This window comes from Temnothorax americanus, unplaced genomic scaffold, assembly GCF_048541705.1.
Source record: "Temnothorax americanus isolate GAGA-0224 unplaced genomic scaffold, ASM4854170v1 Scaffold138, whole genome shotgun sequence".
NCBI classification, from domain to species: domain Eukaryota; kingdom Metazoa; phylum Arthropoda; class Insecta; order Hymenoptera; family Formicidae; genus Temnothorax; species Temnothorax americanus.
In genome coordinates this window covers 165,393-187,178 of record NW_027509273.1, presented here as the reverse complement: position 1 = coordinate 187,178, position 21,786 = coordinate 165,393, and the positions used below count along the sequence as shown (strand labels likewise).

Sequence of the window (21,786 nt, the reverse complement as noted above, 5' to 3'; positions counted from 1 at the left end):
AGTGTGACCACGCATTCGTCTAATAAGACGTGCACACCTTGCACCAAACAAACAAAGACGGACTAGATTACTAGTCCGCGTGAGTAGGCCGAGGTAACTCGGCTGGACAGAAGAGCTCCCAGCAAACGAAAAAAGATTGAAAAGCATTAAAACGGGATTGCCAGGAATTCAATTCAGGGATTTTCCGAATTCTACTCTAATGCAATTCCTTTACGGATTCCATAGGATTGGATGAAATTGAAAATTTCTTTTTTGGATTTCATGGGATTGGACCATCTCATTTCGAATCCCATCTAATTTCATCTAATTCCGCCAAAAAAGGGATTCAAAGGTATTAAAAATTTTTAATATTTTTTAATCCTTTTTCGTTTGCTGGGCTGTGCCCCTCTCTTAGGCCCCACGCGAACGGCTGAAAGACATGAAAGAAGGGATATCTCTGCCGCGAAACACGGAAACCCTCCAGAGGACGGCCGGCCGCGGACCGCCGCCACAAAGGGCTACCGACACCCACCGAGTAGTAGTGGACCGGAGCCCCAAACAGCAACGAGCGGCAAACCGCGGCCGACCAACCCCAGGAGAGCCCCGCAGCCCAAACGACGAAGAACCCAAAACAAACGTAAAAGGTCCAACTTGGACCGAATACACGTGGACCGTGTGCACTATGGCAGAACCCCATAGGGGATCCGCCCAGGCCCCCTCCCCGGACCATCGCGCGCGACATCATCCGCCCACCTCCATAAGGAAATGGGCAGATGCATAGAAGGAAAAGAAATCGCCGCTCAGGGACCACTCCCCGACGACCGGCGGCCCACGTCCCCCCAGTCCCTCCTGCGAGCTCCTAAAATAAAAACTTTAAAAATAAATAACAGAATACATGACCTACAGAAAATCCGACACCATAAACAAAAACAAAAGGCTCGAAGAACGAGCCCCGAATCCTACGGGCTGAGAGGAGCACTAGAGGCGGAAACCCCGTAGGTAATCCGCCCCAGCTCCCCCTCCCCAGACCGCCACGCCTAACATCATCCACCCGCCTCCATATCAAAGGTGGATGGATGTACAGGGGGAGGAGGAACCGTCGCCCGGACACCTTCGGCCGGTCTAACCGGTGGCCCGCGTCCCGCCGTATTTCGTGTAAATGTTGTAGCACTACACCAACCTTCGTTTCATGACTAATGGTAGTTTCTTTAGCGTAGTGGCCAACGTTTTTCTTCGAATCTATGACCCTAACGACCCCTTCCAACGTAATCAGAGTTCTTCCCTCCTCACAGTCGCCCAAGTCGACCGGCCTCAGCGCGTTGCCATGTAAGAATAGTTTATCTAGAAGTTGGTTAAGGATATCCGGTTCCAAGGTAATGGTTAGACCAGGCGTAGATCTTTTAAGCCGGTTAAGAACAATCTTGTAAGAGAGACTCCAGGAATCGTCGTCCAGGGTCTCGATTAGTTCTTGCCAAGACTTGGACTTGGCCCTGCGAATTTCCAATTTGAGTTCGCGGTTGGCTAAGATAAAAGCCGTTGTTTTTGTGCCAGAATTTCAGGCGTGTTCCTGTTACGACCTCGAGACCAGGCCCTTCTAGCCGTTACAGCTGTTCTCCTAAGGCGCGCAATTTCCTGGCTTCACCAGTATGTTTTAGGTCCAGATCTACGGTCGTTTATACGAGGAACCGCAGCTTTGCATGCGTTTGCGACACACAAATGTATCCACTTATCAGGCTTGGCGCGGATCATGTACTCCTCGTTTAAGGGAGTAACCGCGTAGGTCCACTGTGGCACCAAACCTAACCTAACCTTGCGACCGTGCGCAAGCGCGGCCCGCGTCGCGGAAACCCCGGAGCCAAAGGTGGTGCTGCGGCGCCTTTCAGGGGAGGCAGTGCGGCTGTTGGCGAAGCAGACGGGGCCAGAGGATGTGGCCGTGCCGGTAGGGGAGACCCAGGAGCGGGCCCCAAGCCCGACAGACGAGCTCGGGGTGCCTACTGACATGGGTAGGCTCCTGAAAATCGTGGAGATGCTCGAGGCTGAGCTGCCCGAGATCCTTGGGGCGGAGACGCAGGGGACCGTGGCGCCGGGAGAGGAAGAGATGACCGGGGGCGATCCCGCCATAGGCGACCACGAGCCCGTGGGGTCATTTAGGAGCCCGCAGGGGAGCGGCGGCTCCAACATCGACGAGGCGGAGTACCGTCGAGCGTAGTTATAAGATTAGCGATCGCGTTCCGAGGATGGGAACACGATGATCCAACGCACTTAATGTTTTCTCGTCGCACACGGCGGGGTACAATGGTTTTGTTTATTTTCCCGTAGGATCACAGTGCGAACATTGGTCCCATCCGGCGCATTAATAGTTATAAGTTTATTCTGCCGCGCCAATAGTTTTCGTTTATTTTCTCTTTTGCGTTCAGTTTCGGTTGTTTGGAAGACGATGGAGATACGCGATATTATTTTGTTCCCGTCGGCGCGGGTACGGGAGATCACGCGGCGGCGTGACAGGGCGAAGGCTCAACCACACTTTCCAGGAACAGGTTCCCGTGCGGATAGCCGGGAGGTTGCCGCACACTGGGGAGAACGAAAGCGCGCGGACGCGACATGGCGGACCGTCCGGGAACTCGCACTAGGTGCGTCATCCACGGGAGTCGGACACTCCCGACGTCTAGGGGCACGTCGCCGAGCCCACGAAACCAACTTCCGTCGAGATCGGTCGGCCGGGTAACAAAATGGCGGACCGTCCGGGAACTCGCACTAGGTGCGTCATCCACGGGAGTCGGACACTCCCGACGTCTAGGGGCACGTCGCCGAACCCACGAAACCAACTCCCGTCGAGATCGGTCGGCCGGGTAACAAAATGGCGGACCGTCCGGGAACTCGCACTAGGTGCGTCATCCACGGGAGTCGGACACTCCCGACGTCTAGGGGCGCGTCGCAGAGGCCACGGAACCAAGTCCCGTCGAAATCCGTCAACCGGGTAGCCAAATGGCGGACCGTCCGGGAACTCGCACTAGGTGCGTCATCTACGGGAGGTAGACACTCCCAACGTCTAGGGGCACTTCGCCGAGCCCGCGAAACCGGGTCCCGTCAAGATCTGTCAGCCGGGTAGCAAAATGGCGGACCGTCCGGGAACTCGCACCAGGTGCGTCATCTGCGAGAAAAGGACGTCCACGATTGTCGGGGACGTCCGTACGAGCGTCCGAATCCGATCGCCGGCGAAATCCGACGATCGGGGACAAAGTTAGAAAACCGTCCGCCATCTCGCGACCTGGACATCGGCTGCGGGGAGAAACCGCGGGAAGCGTGATACCAGGTTCGGAATAAGCCCCGAGGGGGGTCGGCGTCGTCGGCGAGCCTGATGCTCTGCACCCGGGCGTCTTCTTCAGGGAAGTCGTCCGGATGGGGATACTAGAGGGAGTAATAGACCTGGCGCACGGGTCGGCGTCAACGGCCGAGCGAAAATAAAAGTTTTGGAAAACGACTACCCTGTTGCCAGGACGGAGCAACCGCGCGAACGCAATAAGCATGGAAATTTCCACGGGGATCGGCGCAATCGGCGTAAACACCCGCGTGGAAAATTACCGGCAGCCGACGCGTAGACAACGGCGAGAGAAAGCGGGAGATACGCCCAAGTGGTGGTATACGGTACCGATAGTGGGGAGCTCGAGCGAGACGAGCGACTCGAGGCAGTCTCTCGGGGATGTTCGCGCGTATAACACGTAATAAGATTCGCTCCGTGTCGTCGCGCTAAGTCACCGCGATCGTTATACGAGTTCGAGAATTACGGCTCGCCAACATTCGTAACAACCGGGAACGCCCGCGGAACGCGTTAATTGTCGTCTTTACACTGACGAACGGCCTTTTTAGACCGAAATAACTTCGTGCGTCGTAGATAAACGGGGCGTGTGTGCCTACGTATACGAGCGTCCGACATTTTTTGTGACTTCAACTTCTGTGAACAACCAACACTGAAAATCAATAATATTGAATAAATTAAACAATATTTTCATAAAACATATCGAGAATTTATTAAATTGGACTTACCTTCTGACGGCCTGATCCATTGTCGTCGATCACTCGAAGTCCCTCGTTGATCCTGGATTCCGGTGGCAGCGACGATCCTGATCGATGACGGCGAAGATCCAGCGGTGGCAGGAACCTGAAAAAGGAAGAGAATTCGTCTGATTGATTGTTCGAGATATCGTTCGTTACTTACCTTCTCGGTGGTTCAAAGGTCAAACCGAGTGGCGACCGTTGATTTCAAGGGACACGTAGCGTTGATTCGTGCCTCTAATAGTACCGTCCGGTTACAACCTAACCTCATTTCGCGCGAAAAATATGCGAGGAGGCAGTACCTGGGAGGAGCTTTACCTCCAAACAAACTAACCTAACCCAATCCAATTGTTGTGTGCCTTGCAAAGTACATGCATGAACTTTTCACGCGTGGAAGGTTGTAAACCCATGTGGCATCTCGTTCCGCGCGAAAAGTGTATGCGTGGAGGCAGTAGGTTCAGCCCCCCTGCGGGTGGCTTCACATCTTTTAAACTAGACGCATAGTGTGCCTTACAAAGTACATGCGTGAACTTTTCTCGCGTGGAAAGTTGTAAACCCATGTGGCATCTCGTTCCGCGCGAAAAGTGTATGCGTGGAGGCAGTAGGTTCAGCCCCCCTGCGGGTGGCTTCACATCTTTTAAACTAGACGCATAGTGTGCCTTACAAAGTACATGCATGAACAAGATTGTTAGATTAGGTTAGGTTGTAACCGAACGGTACATAATCGGGCTACGAAACACACTGTTTTGTCCTCTGAGTCATCGGTCGCCACTCGGTTTATCCTTAAACTACCGAGAAGGTAAGTATCTATGACGTTAACGACGCTATGGTTAACCAATTTGTTTAAATATTCTTATTTTCAGATTCCCGCCACGGATGCCTCTTCACCGTCGCCCGTCCTCGGATCATCGCTGCCTATCGCCTACCAAGGTCAACCAGGGACAACGATGGATGACCACCGCTTGATCAGATAAGAACGTGTCAACTAATTACTTAACCCTTCTTTCTTTTTAGATTCCCGCCACGGGTACCTCATCTGCATCGCCTCCTCTCGGATCACCAATATCAGTCACCAGCCTGCGTCAACGTGGGACCAAGATGGCTGACCACCGCTTGATCGGGTAAGTTACTGTATTGTGGTAAATTAATTTAATTAATTCTCCTAATTTTCAGGTTTTCACTACGGGTGCCTCATCTCCGTCGCCGACCCATGGATCATCACTGCTGAACGCCGACCAGGATCACCGCGTACGCAAAATGGCCGACCACCCCTCTCACGGGTAAGTATAAGTAATGTGGTAAATTAACTTAATTAATACTGCTTCTTTTCAGGTTTCCGCCACGGCTGCCTCATCCACGTCTTCCACTGTTGCGGCACCGATGATAATCTTCGACCCGGAAGGACTCTTTCACAAGATGGCTGACCCCCGCTTGATCAGGTAAATAGAAGGTAAGTAATCGATAATTTCGTTTATATTTTCACAAATGATTGTTCCATTTATTTATCTTTATTGTTTCACACAGATGGTTGTTCACAATTATTGTTTCCGCACAAGATGGCGGTCGTACGTCTCGCAAAGTGCGCAGATTCGCTTGTCGGTGCAATCTAACCGTACGCCTTTTGTATCGACGACTTTCATCGCGTTATGCGGGCGTTCCCGTTTGTTTCGGACGCTGGGTAATCGAAATTCGTAACTCGTAACGCAATCGCGATAATTAACACGACACGCCGAGGTATACGCGCGAGATATGTGTTACCTCTTCGAGCGCCCACGAGAGACTGCCTCGAGTAATTTTCCTCGCTGTGGCTCCCCAGTTACAATATTTTACCCCCTCCATGGCGTCACGGCCGCTTTCTCCCGATGGAATATTCCATGCTACGCAATAACATCTGGTGTTTACCGCTCGCGAGTGCCAGATGTTCCCGGCGGAAAATTCCGCTTGATTCGCCTTACGAACGACGCACTTTATCGATGCCCGGGTAGTGGTTTTCCACCCCTTACAATTTTCGGAATTTTATGGCGCCGATCTGCGCGCACGGCCTCTTCTACGTCCCTATAGCGGAATCCGGACCGACTTCCTGGAGAAGATGTCCACGTATACTTCGTGATACCCGCCGTTGACGGCGACCCCCGGTGCCCGCTTCTACGGCACCGACTAGTCCTATTTCGAACTTTGTTCTCGTAGCCGATGTCCGGATAGCGATTTCGCGGACCGTCATCGTAACTTCTGTCCGGGTAATCGGATTTCGACGGCGATCGGTTCTTCGGGTGTACCAGGTCCCGCTCGTGAGGCACCGCGGGTTTTTCCCCGTGGATGACGCTTGGTTCGCTATCTCGTCACCTAGTGCTCGGATCGCAGCGCTTTTTGTTCCTGCCCCTATCTTACGACGCTGCGGTGCGGCACCGGTGGTTTTCTCGAGGCTTCGCGCGTTTGTTTTCCACGCAGTTGACCCCTAGTCAGCTATCTCTTTACCTAGTGCCCGGATCGCGGCGCTTTTCGTGTGTGCCCCTATTTTGCGACGCTGTGATGCGGCACAGGTGGTTTTTAGTCGCGCGCCCCGCACGGTTTGGTATTTTGTGTCCGCGTTTCCGTATCCTATCGCTAGGCTCGATCGGTTTTGCAAATTTCCGCGAATTCGTGTCCAGGCATTCCCGGCTTGAAGATTGTGTGTGACCCGATGCCTTTTTTATTTGCGCTGTATCACGATCCACGCGCGATTAATTAACGAAAATTTTTACGGCTGGGCCGAGCACCGAAGTGCCAGAAAACAAACTTAACTTGGTATGGATCGGTAACTAAAGAAGGAAACTATGTTATTCTCGCGCGAGCCGCTGCTCGGCGAGCGTTGTCGCATAAACTATATCTGTCTCATTCACTATTACGCCGGACGGATCTGGGGTACACAAAATCAAATTTGGGAAACATAATTTATTATATAATCTTAAATCGTGCCCCTTTTGCGCCATCATTGTATCCGTCCTCGGAACGCTTTGCGCTGTCTTAAATCTATTCGAGGGCCTTCCCCTCGTCGTACGTGACTCTCCGATGACGGAACCCCGCGCTTCCCTACCTGGAATGAGTAGTTGTTGTCTCTGTCCCATCAGGTGGCCGACACGGCGCATACGGTTGCAAGGTTAGTTTAGGCGCCACATAAACCGTAGGTGGTTAGAAGGTGATTAAATGTGCAAATATCTATTTTTTTAGACTGTTTTACGTTTTCCCCCTTGGGGGTCCAACGGGTGAGAGTTAACAAGAGAGAGTACCACCATTCAACTCCTCTTGTCAAGCGCTACAATATAGGGTATCACCACCTCTCCCGAGGGGGGGGGGGTTGGGTAACCCTAACCCTTTTTTTATTTATTTTAAACTTCCGATTACCGTTAATATTTTAAACAAAAATACAGTTTACTATATGAAATTTTTGAAGAAACATGATGGTTTTGAAATCTTACACATTACCATAATGTAGAACTATCTTCACGATAAATACTTTAGGATATACAAACATAAAGGAAAACATAAGAATTATCGTTTGATCATACACCACATATTTAATTATGTTCTAATTATTTTTGTCTAACAAATATAATAAAATTTATTACATTATTTCAGCTATTTGTATTAACAAAACACAAATACAAAAAAATTTTTTAAATCGTCGATTTGGAAAACAAACTTGGTCTTCTAATTCTCCAGAAATTAGAAGATTAATGTGAACTTAAACCTTAAATACATCGTTTAATTTAATTGATATGACAGGCGAAAGTTGATCGAACTGGACAGTCATCTTCTGAGTCTGAATATCGCTGCTGAACAGCAACATTCCATAATCTTGCATTGGGAATCAAGGAATAACAGTGTATACGGAAAATCACGAGATTCCAGTACATATCGTCCTGGTACGAATTACCAAGTAGACGAAATAGATGATGCAGGTAAGCAAATATCGATTTATTGTTATAATTTAAACCATGTTATAAATCATCATTTAAATTTTCTTATTAAGCATCATTTGGACAAAGATTCACTATTAGAATTAAAGGATTAATACTCAAAAGTTTTGAAAAGTTTTGAAAAGGTTTTTAGTTTATGCCAGTTCACACACATATTTATATATTTTTTGCAAGTAGATATTTTATATTTTCTATGTTAAATACTTTATTTAATGTAGAAAAATAAAATATAAAGATAATATAGGGTTTAATTTTGCTTATTTTTTAAACTTCCCAGGAAAATGTCTTGTTTATTACAGTCAAGTATTTTTCACAATACATATTAATTAAAAAAAGCAATTTAAAAAATAATTAAATTATTTATTAAAATAATCAGAGAAAAATTGTTTTTTTGGTATTAAATAATAATGTATTAGATTATTATTCTGGCATATTTATTACATTTAGTCTTTATTTACAAAATTGATTTAAAAGAAAAACACCTGAGAAAATCTTAAAAAAGTCAGAAAATAAAATTTTAGAAAGAAAAGACCTTACCAAGTGTTTGAGATCGTAACGATTTGCAGAACAGAAGTGACTCATTTTGATTATCCTGCATAATTCGCATCGCAAAAACCACTTTCGAGTGCATGTCAGCGCAAGCACGCATGAAAAATGTGCACTTAATATTTCGCCGCAAACTTGTCGCGATGATGTTCATTATAGCATGGATCTTCCTAGCATTCGCATCCTGGAAAGTTCGTCGACATTCGCTCGGCGAAAACAAAGTCAAGCAACAGAGCCAACACAAAGGAAAGATCCATGCTATAAACATTGCGGTTAAAAACAAGTAACGTTCCCTTCGGGTCGTCACGTGAAACCGGTGACGTCCGCACGATGATGTAGGGCTTCGATGGCCAATCACCCTCCCGAAATTCGTGGAAATTTGCCTGGAGGGAGTTTCGCCTCGGAGGCAATAAAAGAACCGCCGCCGCGGAATCGATTTCGCTCGCAGATCACCGCTAGTACACCGCTTTTCTATACAGCTTATACCGCTTTCCGCATTGATATTCGCACTCGTTTGCTTAACAGCGTCTTCGCCGCTTTTGCCGTGCTAAACTTTGTGCGCGCTCACGGCTTCTTTCCGTTGCTGGAAATTTAGAACTCTGCTGTAAATACTTATACATACGTTCATATTTTTGACATTATAAACTTTGGTTTTCTGTACTTGCTGTTACTTGCTTTTGTGGTCGTCTTGTTACCTCGCGCTACACCGCGCTACCGCGCACTCTCGAACACCAAGAAATTAAAAAAAAAATCAGAAAACTAAAATTAAAACATTATAAACGTTTATTTCATTGACTACAATTGGCAAATAATCATCGTGACGATTCGACCATTGGTTTTGGTTCAATTAATCGTCAAGACGTTAATGTTAATAATCTTTGATACTTATATATATAAGAATCTCATTTTTAAATAAATTGTCTTCACAATCAATCGGATCAAAACCAATGATCGAATCGTCACGATGATTATTTGCTAATTGTAGTCGATTAAATGAACGTCTAATATTTATTATAGCTACGGTCCACTTGACGCTACAAATGCTTCAAAGCATTTCTCTTCTCTTTTCTTTCAATGAAGAAAGAAGAAGAACGCTCCAAAGCATTTGCAGCGTCAAGTGGATCGCAGCCTATATCGTTGGCGAATTACGAATGTACTTTCGATTTAATTATACACCACGACTTAAATATCGGTGTCTCCATCTTATTATTGTTTAGTGTGTTATTGCGATAAATATTACCACATGCCTCAGTGGTTGAATTGGTCGATGCGCAGTATGGATCAGCGCAAAGCAGAATAATTAGTTAAGTTGACTTAGGGTGCCATTACATGGAGCGCGGAAACGCGGAAACGCGGAAGACAAAATTTACTAGATTTCCGTCGATCCGTTCCGTCTGTTTTGAATGCCTTATATTACATGGAGCACATTTTGAGCGGAAAAGCGGAACGGAGAATTATAAATCACGAGATAAAATATTAATTTTTAACGGTATTTATTGATTAAAATGCTTGTATTCAATAGATAAGCTAAAAAGATAAGCATATTAATAAAAATTGCAACAAATTAAGTAAACACAATGTTCAGAAATAAATACAAATGTCTATTTGTCACTATACTGTTCCGCTTTTTTACGCTTTTTTTGTGTTCCATGTAATATAAGGAGAAACAAACTCGCGGAACGAGCGCGTCAAATGTTCGTTCTTTTTCTCTGTACTGTTGCACGCAGATACACCTCAGATAGGTTATGTATTTTTATAATATATTCTATCCCGCTTAGAATATTGTGGACATTTTTCCGTGAAATTGGAAAAGTGAAAAGTATATTATGGATCCAAATATCATGTTAATGATTATTATGAAGTTTCTTATACAAGCAAGAGATGAACCGATGAGATATGCAGAAATAACAATGAAAAAAGTGACTTCAATGTATTATTTGTATTTGCGTTACAAGAAATTGGAAGACAAAAAGAATCGAAGAATATGGGTACGACCTATTTTTACCGAAGAAAGAAGACTTGCACAAGGTGACAGCAACAATTTACTTGTGGAGATGAGATTGACAGATCCCGAAAAATACTTTAACTATCTCAGAATGTCATCAACAATCTTCAATGAGTTACTCAAGCTTGTTGGACCATTGATCGAAAAACAAACAGTAATTTGAAAACCAATACCGGCTAGGACAAGATTGGAGGTGACTTTACGTTGGTTGGCATCTGGTGATAGCATGACATCGCTATCATATGCTTATCGCATTGCCCAATGTACACTATCACATCTTATTCCGGAAACGTGTGAAGCAATTTGGCTCTCTCTACAGAAGAAGGTTATGGTTGATCCAACTCAAGAAAATTGGAGTAGGATTGCAGAAGATTTCGAACTGATATGCCATATTCTTCACTGCATAGGCGCTATCGATGGGAAGCATGTCGAAATTCAGGTATGTATATTATGAATTTATTTACAATAATTCAGGTTCAATATACCTAAAAAAAAAAGAAAGTGGTAGTATTATACCTCGAAAAACCTAAGTAACAAGTGGTAGATCTTTATATCTCGAAAAATCTCAAAAAAATCTAAGCAGTAGTATCTTTATTTCCGAAAAATTATAACCCAAGTGATACACGTCACAAAATTATGTTACCTTATCAAAAAGAAGAGTCGCGCTTCAAGTGATCTATTACAATTACAAAAAAGAAATGATATCTCTTTAAGTTAGAGCGCCAATTACAGAGAGAACATGTATATTGCCTCAAAAAATAATTGTTGCACTACATTGAAAAATCTTTACATTGTGTCAATTAGAAAAGAATGTATAATAACAATTTTATAAGATTAAAAAATTTTATTTAAATTTAACAAGGGAATACAAGATATTTAAATACAAAGTTATTTACATGTGTATTTTTTAATGGCCACAAAGAATTACAGAAGTAACAGTACAAAATAAAAATATTTTATTAAAAAACATAAATTTTTCTTGTAAAAAAACTTGGCGCTGCTAGACCTTTTAAATAAATAAAAACAACAATAAATAAAAATAATTCAGAGAAGAATACAATGGGAGTAATATTAAATGATTATCAGCGTGGATGTGGGAATGAGTGATATGGGTGTGCGTGACTACGTGGACGGCGGATAATGCGGCTTATAATTAAGTATAGAATAAGTTTATTTATTTATTTAAAATTTCGAGGTCTAGCAGCGCCAAGTTTTTTTACAAGAAAAATTTATGTATTTTAATAAAATATTTTTATTTTGTACTGTTACTTCTGTAATTCTTTGTGGCCATTAAAAAATACACATGTAAATAACTTTGTATTTAAATATCTTGTATTCCCTTGTTAAATTTAAATAAAATTTTTTAATCTTATAAAATTGTTATTATACATTCTTTTCTAATTGACACAATGTAAAGATTTTTCAATGTAGTGCAACAATTATTTTTTGAGGCAATATACATGTTCTCTCTGTAATTGGCGCTCTAACTTAAAGAGATATCATTTCTTTTTTGTAATTGTAATAGATCACTTGAAGCGCGACTCTTCTTTTTGATAAGGTAACATAATTTTGTGACGTGTATCACTTGGGTTATAATTTTTCGGAAATAAAGATACTACTGCTTAGATTTTTTGAGATTTTTCGAGATATAAAGATCTACCACTTGTTACTTAGGTTTTTTCGAGGTATAATACTACCACTTTCTTTTTTTTTTAGGTAACAACATATACACTACTATACGTGTACTTGGCGCCTTTTTTTACCTTTTTTTAAAAAAGGTAATTTTGTGCGGATATCACGCCTTTTTGTAGTATATTACGCATTGTATAAACAGTATGTACAGGATAAAGCTATTTGGAGGTATAATACTACCACTTTGTTTTTTTCGAGGTAACAACATAACAGGGTAACAACATAATACATATACATATACACTATTATGCGTGTACTTGGCGCTCATTTTACCTTTTTTTTAAAAAGGTAATTTTGTACGGATATCACGCTTTTTTGTAGTGTTACGCAACTTAATCTTATAAACAATATATCTTATAATTTTATAAACCGTATATAATACAAGGTATGAAGCTAAAAGTGTTACGGACTATTATTTCTAAAGAAAACAACAATTTAATATTTTGCTCAGTTTTTTAAAAATAATAATCTGTAACCCTTTTAGTTGTACACCTTGTATATATTTTTCAATTTCAACATAAAACATAATCGCAATAAAGCATGATTAATGTTAATAAGTCGTTAACTGTAAAATTCTTTATTTATTTTTATTTGCGTGTCTTACTGAATGTTGTTCGCAACTGTATATGTACCGATATCTTCAGGTATCGATATTTTTGATAATTATTTTTACGTCAGACATAATTTTAATTCATCCAATTTTTATTATGTCTAAACATAATTTTTGTCCGTCCAATTTTTATTATGTCTAGACATAATTTTAATTCAGCGATTTTTATTATGTCATGACATAATTTTAATTCTGCCGCTAGGGAAATTTTAAGTCGATTTTTATGAATCAAGCTTGAATTCAATGTTTAGGTGTCCCAGGTTGCCGATGACGAGGTCCACATAGCGCGCTCTATAGTTTTCGGTGTCCAGGTGTATTAATACCTTGAATTTGATGGCCACGTGTTCCAAGTTGCCGATGACGAGGTCCACATAGTGCGCTTCGTAGTTTTCGGTGTCTACATGTATTAATACCTCGAATTCGATATCTACGTGTCCTACATTGGGTGCGTTCAGCCGATACTTTGCTAGCCTAGCAATCGTGAGCAGTCGCTCGTTTTCGCTCGTTTCCTCTTTTTTGACTTACTGGATTAAAAAGAGAAGAAACGAGCAAAAACGAGCAACTGCTCACGATTGCTAGGCTAGCGGAGTATCGGCTGAACGCACCCATTCAGATTTAAAAAGTTATTAATACACCTAGACACCAAAAACTATGAAGCGCATTATGTGGACCTCGTCATCAGCAACCTGGGACACCTAGACATCAATTTCAAGGTATTAATACACGTAGACACCGAAAACTACGGAGCGCAATATGTGGACCTTGTCATCGGCAACCTGGGACACCTAAACATTGAATTCAACATATTATTACACCTGGACACCGAAAACTACGAAGCGCACTATGTGGACCTCGTCATCGGCAACCTGGGACACGTAGACATCAAATTCAACGTACGATTACACCTGGACACCGGAAACTATGAAGCGCACTATCTGGATCCCGTCATCGGCAACCTGGGATACGTGGACATCGAATTCAAAATATTAATACACGTAGACACCGAAAACTACGGAGCGCACTATGTGGATCTTGTCATCGGCAACCTGGGACACCTAGACATCGAATTCAACGTACAATTACACCTGGACACCGAAAACTATGAAGCGCGCGCACTATCTGAATCTCGTCATCGGCAACCTGGGACACGTGAACATCAAATTCGAGGTATTATTACACCTAGACACCGAAAACTACGGAGCGCAATATCTGGACCTCGTCATCGGCAACCTGGGACACGTGGACACCGAAAACTACGGAGCGCACTATGTAGACCTTGTCATCGGCAACCTGGGATACCTAGACATCGAATTCAACGTACGATTACACCTGGACACCGAAAACTATGAAGCGCATTATCTGGATCCCGTCATCGGCTACCTGGGACTCGTGGACATCGAATTCAAGATATTAATACACGTAGACACCAAAAACTACGGAGCGCACTATGTGGACCTCGTCATCGGCAACCTGGGACACGTAGACATCGCATTCAACGTACGATACACCTGGACACCGAAAACTATGAAGCGCATTATCTGGATCCCGTCATCGGCAACCTGGGACACCGTGGACATCGAATCAAGAATATACAAGCGCACTATGTGGACGCAACCTGGGACACGTGGACATCGAATTCAAGGTATTAATACACGTAGACACCGAAAACTACGGAGCGCACTATGTGGACCTCGTCATCGGCAACCTGGGACACCTAGACATCGAATTCAACGTACGATTACACCTGGACACCGAAAACTACGAAGCGCACTGTGTGGACCTCGTCATCGGCAACCTGGGACACGTGGTCATCGAATTCAACGTATTATTACACCTGGACACCGAAAACTATGAAGCGCACTATCTGGATCTCGTCATCGGCAACCTGGGACACGTGAACATCAAATTCGAGGTATTATTACACCTAGACACCGAAAACTACGGAGCGCAATATCTGGACCTCGTCATCGGCAACCTGGGACACGTGGACACCGAAAACTACGGAGCGCACTATGTAGACCTTGTCATCGGCAACCTGGGATACCTAGACATCGAATTCAACGTACGATTACACCTGGACACCGAAAACTATGAAGCGCATTATCTGGATATCGGCTACCTGGGACTCGTGGACATCGAATTCAAGATATTAATACACGTAGACACCAAAAACTACGGAGCGCACTATGTGGACCTCGTCATCGGCAACCTGGGACACGTAGACATCGCATTCAACGTACGATTACACCTGGACACCGAAAACTATGAAGCGCATTATCTGGATCCCGTCATCGGCAACCTGGGACACGTGGACATCGAATTCAAGATATTAATACACGTAGACACCAAAAACTACGGAGCGCACTATGTGGACCTCGTCATCGGCAACCTGGGACACGTAGACATCGCATTCAACGTATTATTACACCTGGACACCGAAAACTACGAAGCGCACTGTGTGGACCTCGTCATCGGCAACCTGGGACACGTGGACATCGAATTCAACGTATTATTACACCTGGACACCGAAAACTATGAAGCGCACTGTGTGGACCTCGTCATCGGCAACCTGGGACACGTGGATATCGAATTCAAGGTATTAATACTTAATACACGTAGACACCGAAAACTACGGAGCGCACTATGTGGACCTCGTCATCGGCAACCTGGGACACCTAGACATCGAATTCAACGTACGATTACACCTGGACACCGAAAACTACGAAGCGCACTGTGTGGACCTCGTCATCGGCAACCTGGGACACGTGGACATCGAATTCAACGTATTATTACACCTGGACACCGAAAACTACGAAGCGCACTATGTGGACCTTGTCATCGGCAACCTGGGACACCTAGACATCGCATTCAACGTACGATTACACCTGGACACCGAAAACTATGAAGCGCATTATCTGGATCCCGTCATCGGCAACCTGGGACACGTGGACATCGAATTCAAGATATTAATACACGTAGACACCAAAAACTACGGAGCGCACTATGTGGACCTCGTCATCGGCAACCTGGGACACGTAGACATTGAATTCAACGTATTATTACACCTGGACACCGAAATCTATGAAGCGCATTATCTGGATCCCGTCATCGGCAACCTGGGACACGTGGACATCGAATTCAAGATATTAATACACGTAGACACCAAAAACTACGGAGCGCACTATGTGGACCTCGTCATCGGCAACCTGGGACACGTAGACATCGAATTCAACGTATTATTACACCTGGACACCGAAAACTATAAATCGCACTATCTGGACCTTGTCATCGGCAACCTGGGATACATAGACATCAAATTCAAGCTTGATTCATAAGAATCGACTTAAAAATTCCCTAGCGGCACTTTCTGCCAAGCATAGAGAACCTACTTTTCCGTTGACTCAATATTTATTATATATATACCTAATTTTTACTTAAATAGAAATCTTCCTCCTGACCGATAAGTTTATCGACCTAATTTTGAAATACGCGCGCGATATCGAAACTGGCGATACCTGCGCCGCCAGCGGCGAAAAAGTGAAAGTGACGTTTCTCTGATAGATCGCGGCGTTAGGAGGAGGAGGAGGAGGAGTATCTTAAAAATAAATTTTCACATTTGGACTTTGCGTCGCCATATCTCCGCTTGTAAGGCACGTAGCGGAATATTATGAGAGAAACCCCCCCCTAATTGGACCCCAAGCTATCGATCAAGCCTACTTAGAACTTGATCCATTCACTCGTTATCGAGATCTCAACATCTCGGGTACTCGCAACCCGTCGCGTCGCGTAAAAGAGTCACGGTCGGTCTCGCTCCGCGTGTACTTGGCGCGAGACACTACCGTGTCTCTTGATTACACATTAATAATGCAATGACATATGTGAAATGAGAAATATATATATATATATATATATATATATATATATATATATAACACAATAATGGTTTTCAATTTGCAGGCACTGCCTCGTAGTGGCTCATGCTACTACAATTATAAAGGAAGGCACAGCATAAACTTGCTCGCAGTAAGTGATGCCAAGAGTCGTTTTATTATTGTGGACATTGGAGCTGAGGGAAGGCAAAGCGACGGAGGTGTTTTCGAAAACAGCGGATTACCGCATCTACTGGAAACAAATGCTCTCCATTTGCCTCTACCTACACGTCTAAATAATATGGATTCGGATTTTCCATACGTTTTATTGGGAGATGAGGCCTTTCCTCTGAGCACCTATATGATGCGATCGTACCCTCGGAGTAGACGGCTGAATATCAATAGAAAAATTTTTAACTATCGCCTGAGTCGAGCAAGGATAACAGTAGAATGTGCTTTCGGGCTTTTGGTTGCAAGATGGAGAATATATTGTCAACCTCTTGTTGCATGCACACGTACTGCTGTAAAAGCTGTACAAGCAACGGTTGTCTTACATAATTTCATTATTAATAATGAATTAGATCTACCATTTGCAGCAAGACAGTATTCTAATATACAAGAAGAAGAACACAACCTCCTAGTTACAAGTACCGGACTTACAGCTGTAAGTTATAGAAACGTTTCGCAAAAGTCTGCAGCACTGAAAATTCGAGATAACTTTGCTTATTATTTCGAACATGTAAATCCTCTATCATGGCAGTTGGACAAAGTTTTAACTAACAACTTTTAAAACACTGTTGTGAGCGCACAACGCCCTTGGCAACCGAGTTGCCAAGCGTTAAAGAAACTCGACCCCAGCGACAAAACGTAGAGAGCAAGGTCCATCCACGAGGACCAATATCGCTGACGCGAAGGTCAGCGCCGAGCGCTGACCATAGAGGTTAATGCTACCACGGGCGATCCCGAGGTAGCAACCGAAAACCGATGTAAGACCGCCGAATCGAACAATCAGGCAGTCGGTCTGAAACCATCAAGCTGTCGCGTCGAGTCACCTGCGAGTTATCTATAAACGAGACGCGAAGTGGAACTTGTAATAAGGACACTCGTGTAAGGCAACTCAATTTATTAAAGTGGTTCAAAAATAACGCCTTCCTTCATCCTTCATATCGCGAACGGAGCACGATCCCTTTTAGCCGACAAAACGGCTAACAAATTGGTGGCAGCGGTGGGATCTGCCCCATCGATTTGCCAGGAAGGACCGGACTGCCGAAGAACCACGCATCTGAAACAAGAACGAGTTCGATTAACAATCGGTGGCAACATATCCCGGAAAGGAAAAGCCAGCCGAGACCCGAGCGAAAAGACGGTAGCAGCCGCGAGTGCAGAAGTGACACCTGAGACGGCCACGACCTACCGCACGGAATCACCGACTCCGAGCGACGCAGAGACACAGCGAAGCAGCGTAGCAGCGCGGCAGGGACGCAGCGATCACGCAGGGACGCAGCCAAGCAGCGAAGCGGCCCGACGGACCGATCAGGCGGAGCAAGGCGAAGCGGCCAAGCAGCAACATGCGAGTCGCAGCGATTTTGTAAGTGCGAAAATTTATGTAACCGCGAGCGTTAAGTAAATGTCGGACGACCCGAACCGACAGCCGCCCGTCCCGCAAGCATCATTTATACATAGCAAGTCCGCGCAACGCGCCGCGCGTAACCTCGCCGTGCGCGCGACGCGATCCGCAGGCGAAGGGTTAAACCGGCCCGCCGAAAGCGAAGGGTTAAACCGGCCCGCCGAAAGCGAAGGGTCAGACCGGCCCGCCGACGGACTAGACCAAGTCCGCTTGAATTTAGAGTCACGTTTTGCCGAAGGAGAAGCGCCCGTGCTATCTCCGAACGTCATTGTAGAACGCGAATTTCCGTTCGACGAGGTAGACGCGAGTGTAGTAGGCGAACACGCAAATCGCGATAACGACCAGACAGACTCACTCACAGACGTCTCCGACGACGCGCCAAGCCGCGCGTCACAACGAGGCGAATTTTCTCTCACGTCGTACGACAGCAGTATATTCATTCCCGACGAGAATTCCGCGGAGGCCGGGATGAGTCATACAGGAAACGCGACTCCTACCCGAGAGAACCGCGAGGAAAATACGGACCCAGCCAGGGTGACCGAACAAGGCGACGCCGAAATGGCGCAAAATAGGCCACTCGTCAGGCGACCGGCGACACACGAGCAAAATCGAGTCCCGGAGCCGACGCAACGAGAATTGAGAGCCCCGGACGCAGTGATAACCGATTTAGTAAATTTAATGCGCGACATGCAAGCACGCATGGACCGCGTCGAGGCTGCGGAATTCGACCGATCGGCCAAACTTCTTCGCGCTTTTCGCGAGTTACAGGGCCGCGTAAGCAGGATGGAATCCGCCACGCGCGAATCTTATAGTCGACAGGAGCGGCTATCACTTGATCCCGACACGCGAGACCGCCGCGTACGTAGTCAGGGCCCTTTAGATGTCACATATGGACGAACGCATAGCGACGTCCGGAATCAACCGGGTCTAGTTAACGGGTACCTCAGCCTTAAAGAGGCACGAGCAATGATACCCGAGATTAACGGCGAGTCGCGCGAACGTGTCCGTGAATTCGTGAACGCGAGCACGTATGCAATGAAGAATATCCAGCCGACCGACGAGTCAATGCTACTCGAAGCTATTCTGTGCACGAAATTTAAAGGGAAGGCAATGACGGACTTCGATACACGCGACATACGCGATTTTGACCAATTGAAGCGCGAGCTCGAGTCAGAATATCTAGGGAAACGCTGCATGACGCATCTGCAGCTCGAATTTAATTCGTTAACGCAAAAGCCGGGCGAGAGCGCGCAAGACTTCGGTAGGCGCGTCGAGAAATTAGCCCGCGAGCTTTACGAAGCAATGGAAGAGGGCAAAGGTCATACGCAAGAACAGCAAAAGGCCATACTAGATAATATCAAAATTCAAGCGCTGCATAATTTTCAAATTGGATTACATGATGACATAAAATTGTTAGTGAGAGCGCAGCGATTCCAGAGCCTGCAAGAAGCGATAACAGGCGCCAGCGCGGAGGAGAGAGTTAAAGGCCCCTCCCCGCGGAACGCACCGGCAACGGCAAAGAATAAATATCCCGCGATAAATGCGCGAACCGCAGGGAAGGGAAAACGGTAGAATGCCACAAGTGCGGAAAAAACGGTCATTACGCGCGAGATTGCCGTACGAGCCGTCACGCAAACAGATATGCATTGCCGAAAGCCGAGAAGTCTAGCATTAACACGATAGAGTGCTCGTATTGCAAGAAGGCAGGGCACAAGCGCGACGAGTGCTGGTCGTTAAACGGACGACCGAAAGCCGAGCGACCGCGCCGAACGAAAACGGAAGCAGTTAAGAAAACGCCCGTGAGTACTGTCAGAAAGACAAAGACGCAGGAATCTAGCGAAGAGGCATCCTCCCGCAGCAGCAGCGAGGAGGATGAGAAGCCCAAGAGAAGCAAAGCGCGCGCCGCCGAGACTTATCGAGTTGCACAGATAAGTAAGAAGCATGAGGAAGGACCGCTAGACTTAGTGACACTGCCCGTGCAGGAGGCAGAGAAGGGGGAAATGGACCTGTTACTAGACTCAGGCGCAACCCTCACGTTAATAAAAGTAGGAAATTTAAAAGAAAAAACAATGGTAAAGGAAGAACGGTTAGCGTTAGTAGGCGTAACCGGACACCAAATTCATACGATTGGGAAAATAAACGCCACTGTGAACTTAAGAGATAAAAAGATTCGCCATACGATGTATGTGGTGAAAGATGACTTCCCAATCGAATATCAAGGCATCTTAGGAAATGATTTCCTCACCAAGCACAAGGCGGATATCTCAAACTCGAAAAAACGATTAAAAATCGGCTCGACTTCTTTTAAGCTACGACCTTTCCGCAAGGTAAGACTTCCGCCTTACAGTGAAACAATCGTGGAAGCCGTCACTGATCATAATCATGTCGGCATAGTGAGAAGCGGCGAACCCGCCCCAGGAGTTTTTATCGGGCATTGCCTAGTGCAGCCCGTCGAATTTAAGTGTCCGATTAGCGTGTTGAATGTGACGGACAAGCCGGTGGAGATAATCACTCCGTATGTAACCCTAGAAGACTTGCCGCCGCCCGACACCGCGGACGTTCTCTCATTACGCGCGAGCGACGAGCGCGAGACCGTCGCCGAACGACAAAAGAAAGTACGCGAGCAAGTACAGCTCGACCATTTAAATGCAGAGAAGCGAGCAGCCGTAGAACAAATATGTGATGACTACGTTGACGTGTTCTACATAGACGGCGACTATTTAAGCGCGACTACCGCAATAGAGCACGAGATAAATACTCGGCCAGGTAGCGCGCCCGTGAATGTGAGACCTTATCGGTTACCCGAGAAGCATAAGGCCGAGGTGAAAAAACAAATAGAAAAGATGCTCGAGGATGGCATAATCAGCCCAAGCACGAGTAATTGGAACGCGCCGATAATAGTCGTTCTTAAAAAACCGGACGCATCCGGAAAAGTGCAATTTCGCGTGGTTATCGACTTTCGAAAACTAAACGATCTCACCTTGGGAGAATCTTTCCCCATGCCGAACATAACTGATATACTAGACCAGTTAGGTAACGCAAAATATTTCAGATTTTGGCCTCGGGGTATCACCAAATTCCTATGCACAAAAAACATAAAAGTAAAACAGCTTTCTCCACCCCGGATGGGCACTTTGAATTCAATCGCATGCCATTCGGTTTGAAAAACGCACCGGCAGCATTCCAGCGACTAATGTACGCGGTGCTGGCCGGACTACTAGGGCTGAGATGTTTCGCCTATATCGACGACATCGTCATATATGGAGCGACACTAATGGAACATATCAAACGAATAATCGCGGTGCTAATCAGACTTCGAAAATGCAACTTAAAGTTGAAACCGAGCAAATGTGCATTTCTACGCAAAGAAGTCGTATATCTGGGTCACGTGATCTCTGAAAAAGGGATCTCGCCGGATCCGTCGAAATTAATAACTGATCATAAGCCAT

The 21,786-nt window shown here is 45.4% G+C and overlaps 1 protein-coding gene across 6 annotated transcripts in view; it reads left to right on the top strand.

Annotated features, from left to right (window-relative positions):
* LOC143894354 (kinesin-like protein KIF19) overlaps positions 1-21,786 on the top strand; it is an 84,346-nt gene that overhangs the window by 17,078 nt on the left and 45,482 nt on the right. For all 6 annotated transcript variants that reach the window (XR_013256085.1, XR_013256086.1, XR_013256087.1 and 3 more), the window contains exon 4: positions 7,795-7,970. Coding sequence is in view for 3 of the 6 variants with exons in the window: in XM_077400549.1 (XP_077256675.1) it covers positions 7,795-7,970 (176 nt within the window). In the remaining 3 variants the exon portion in view is untranslated. The remainder of the gene's footprint in view (positions 1-7,794; positions 7,971-21,786) is intronic.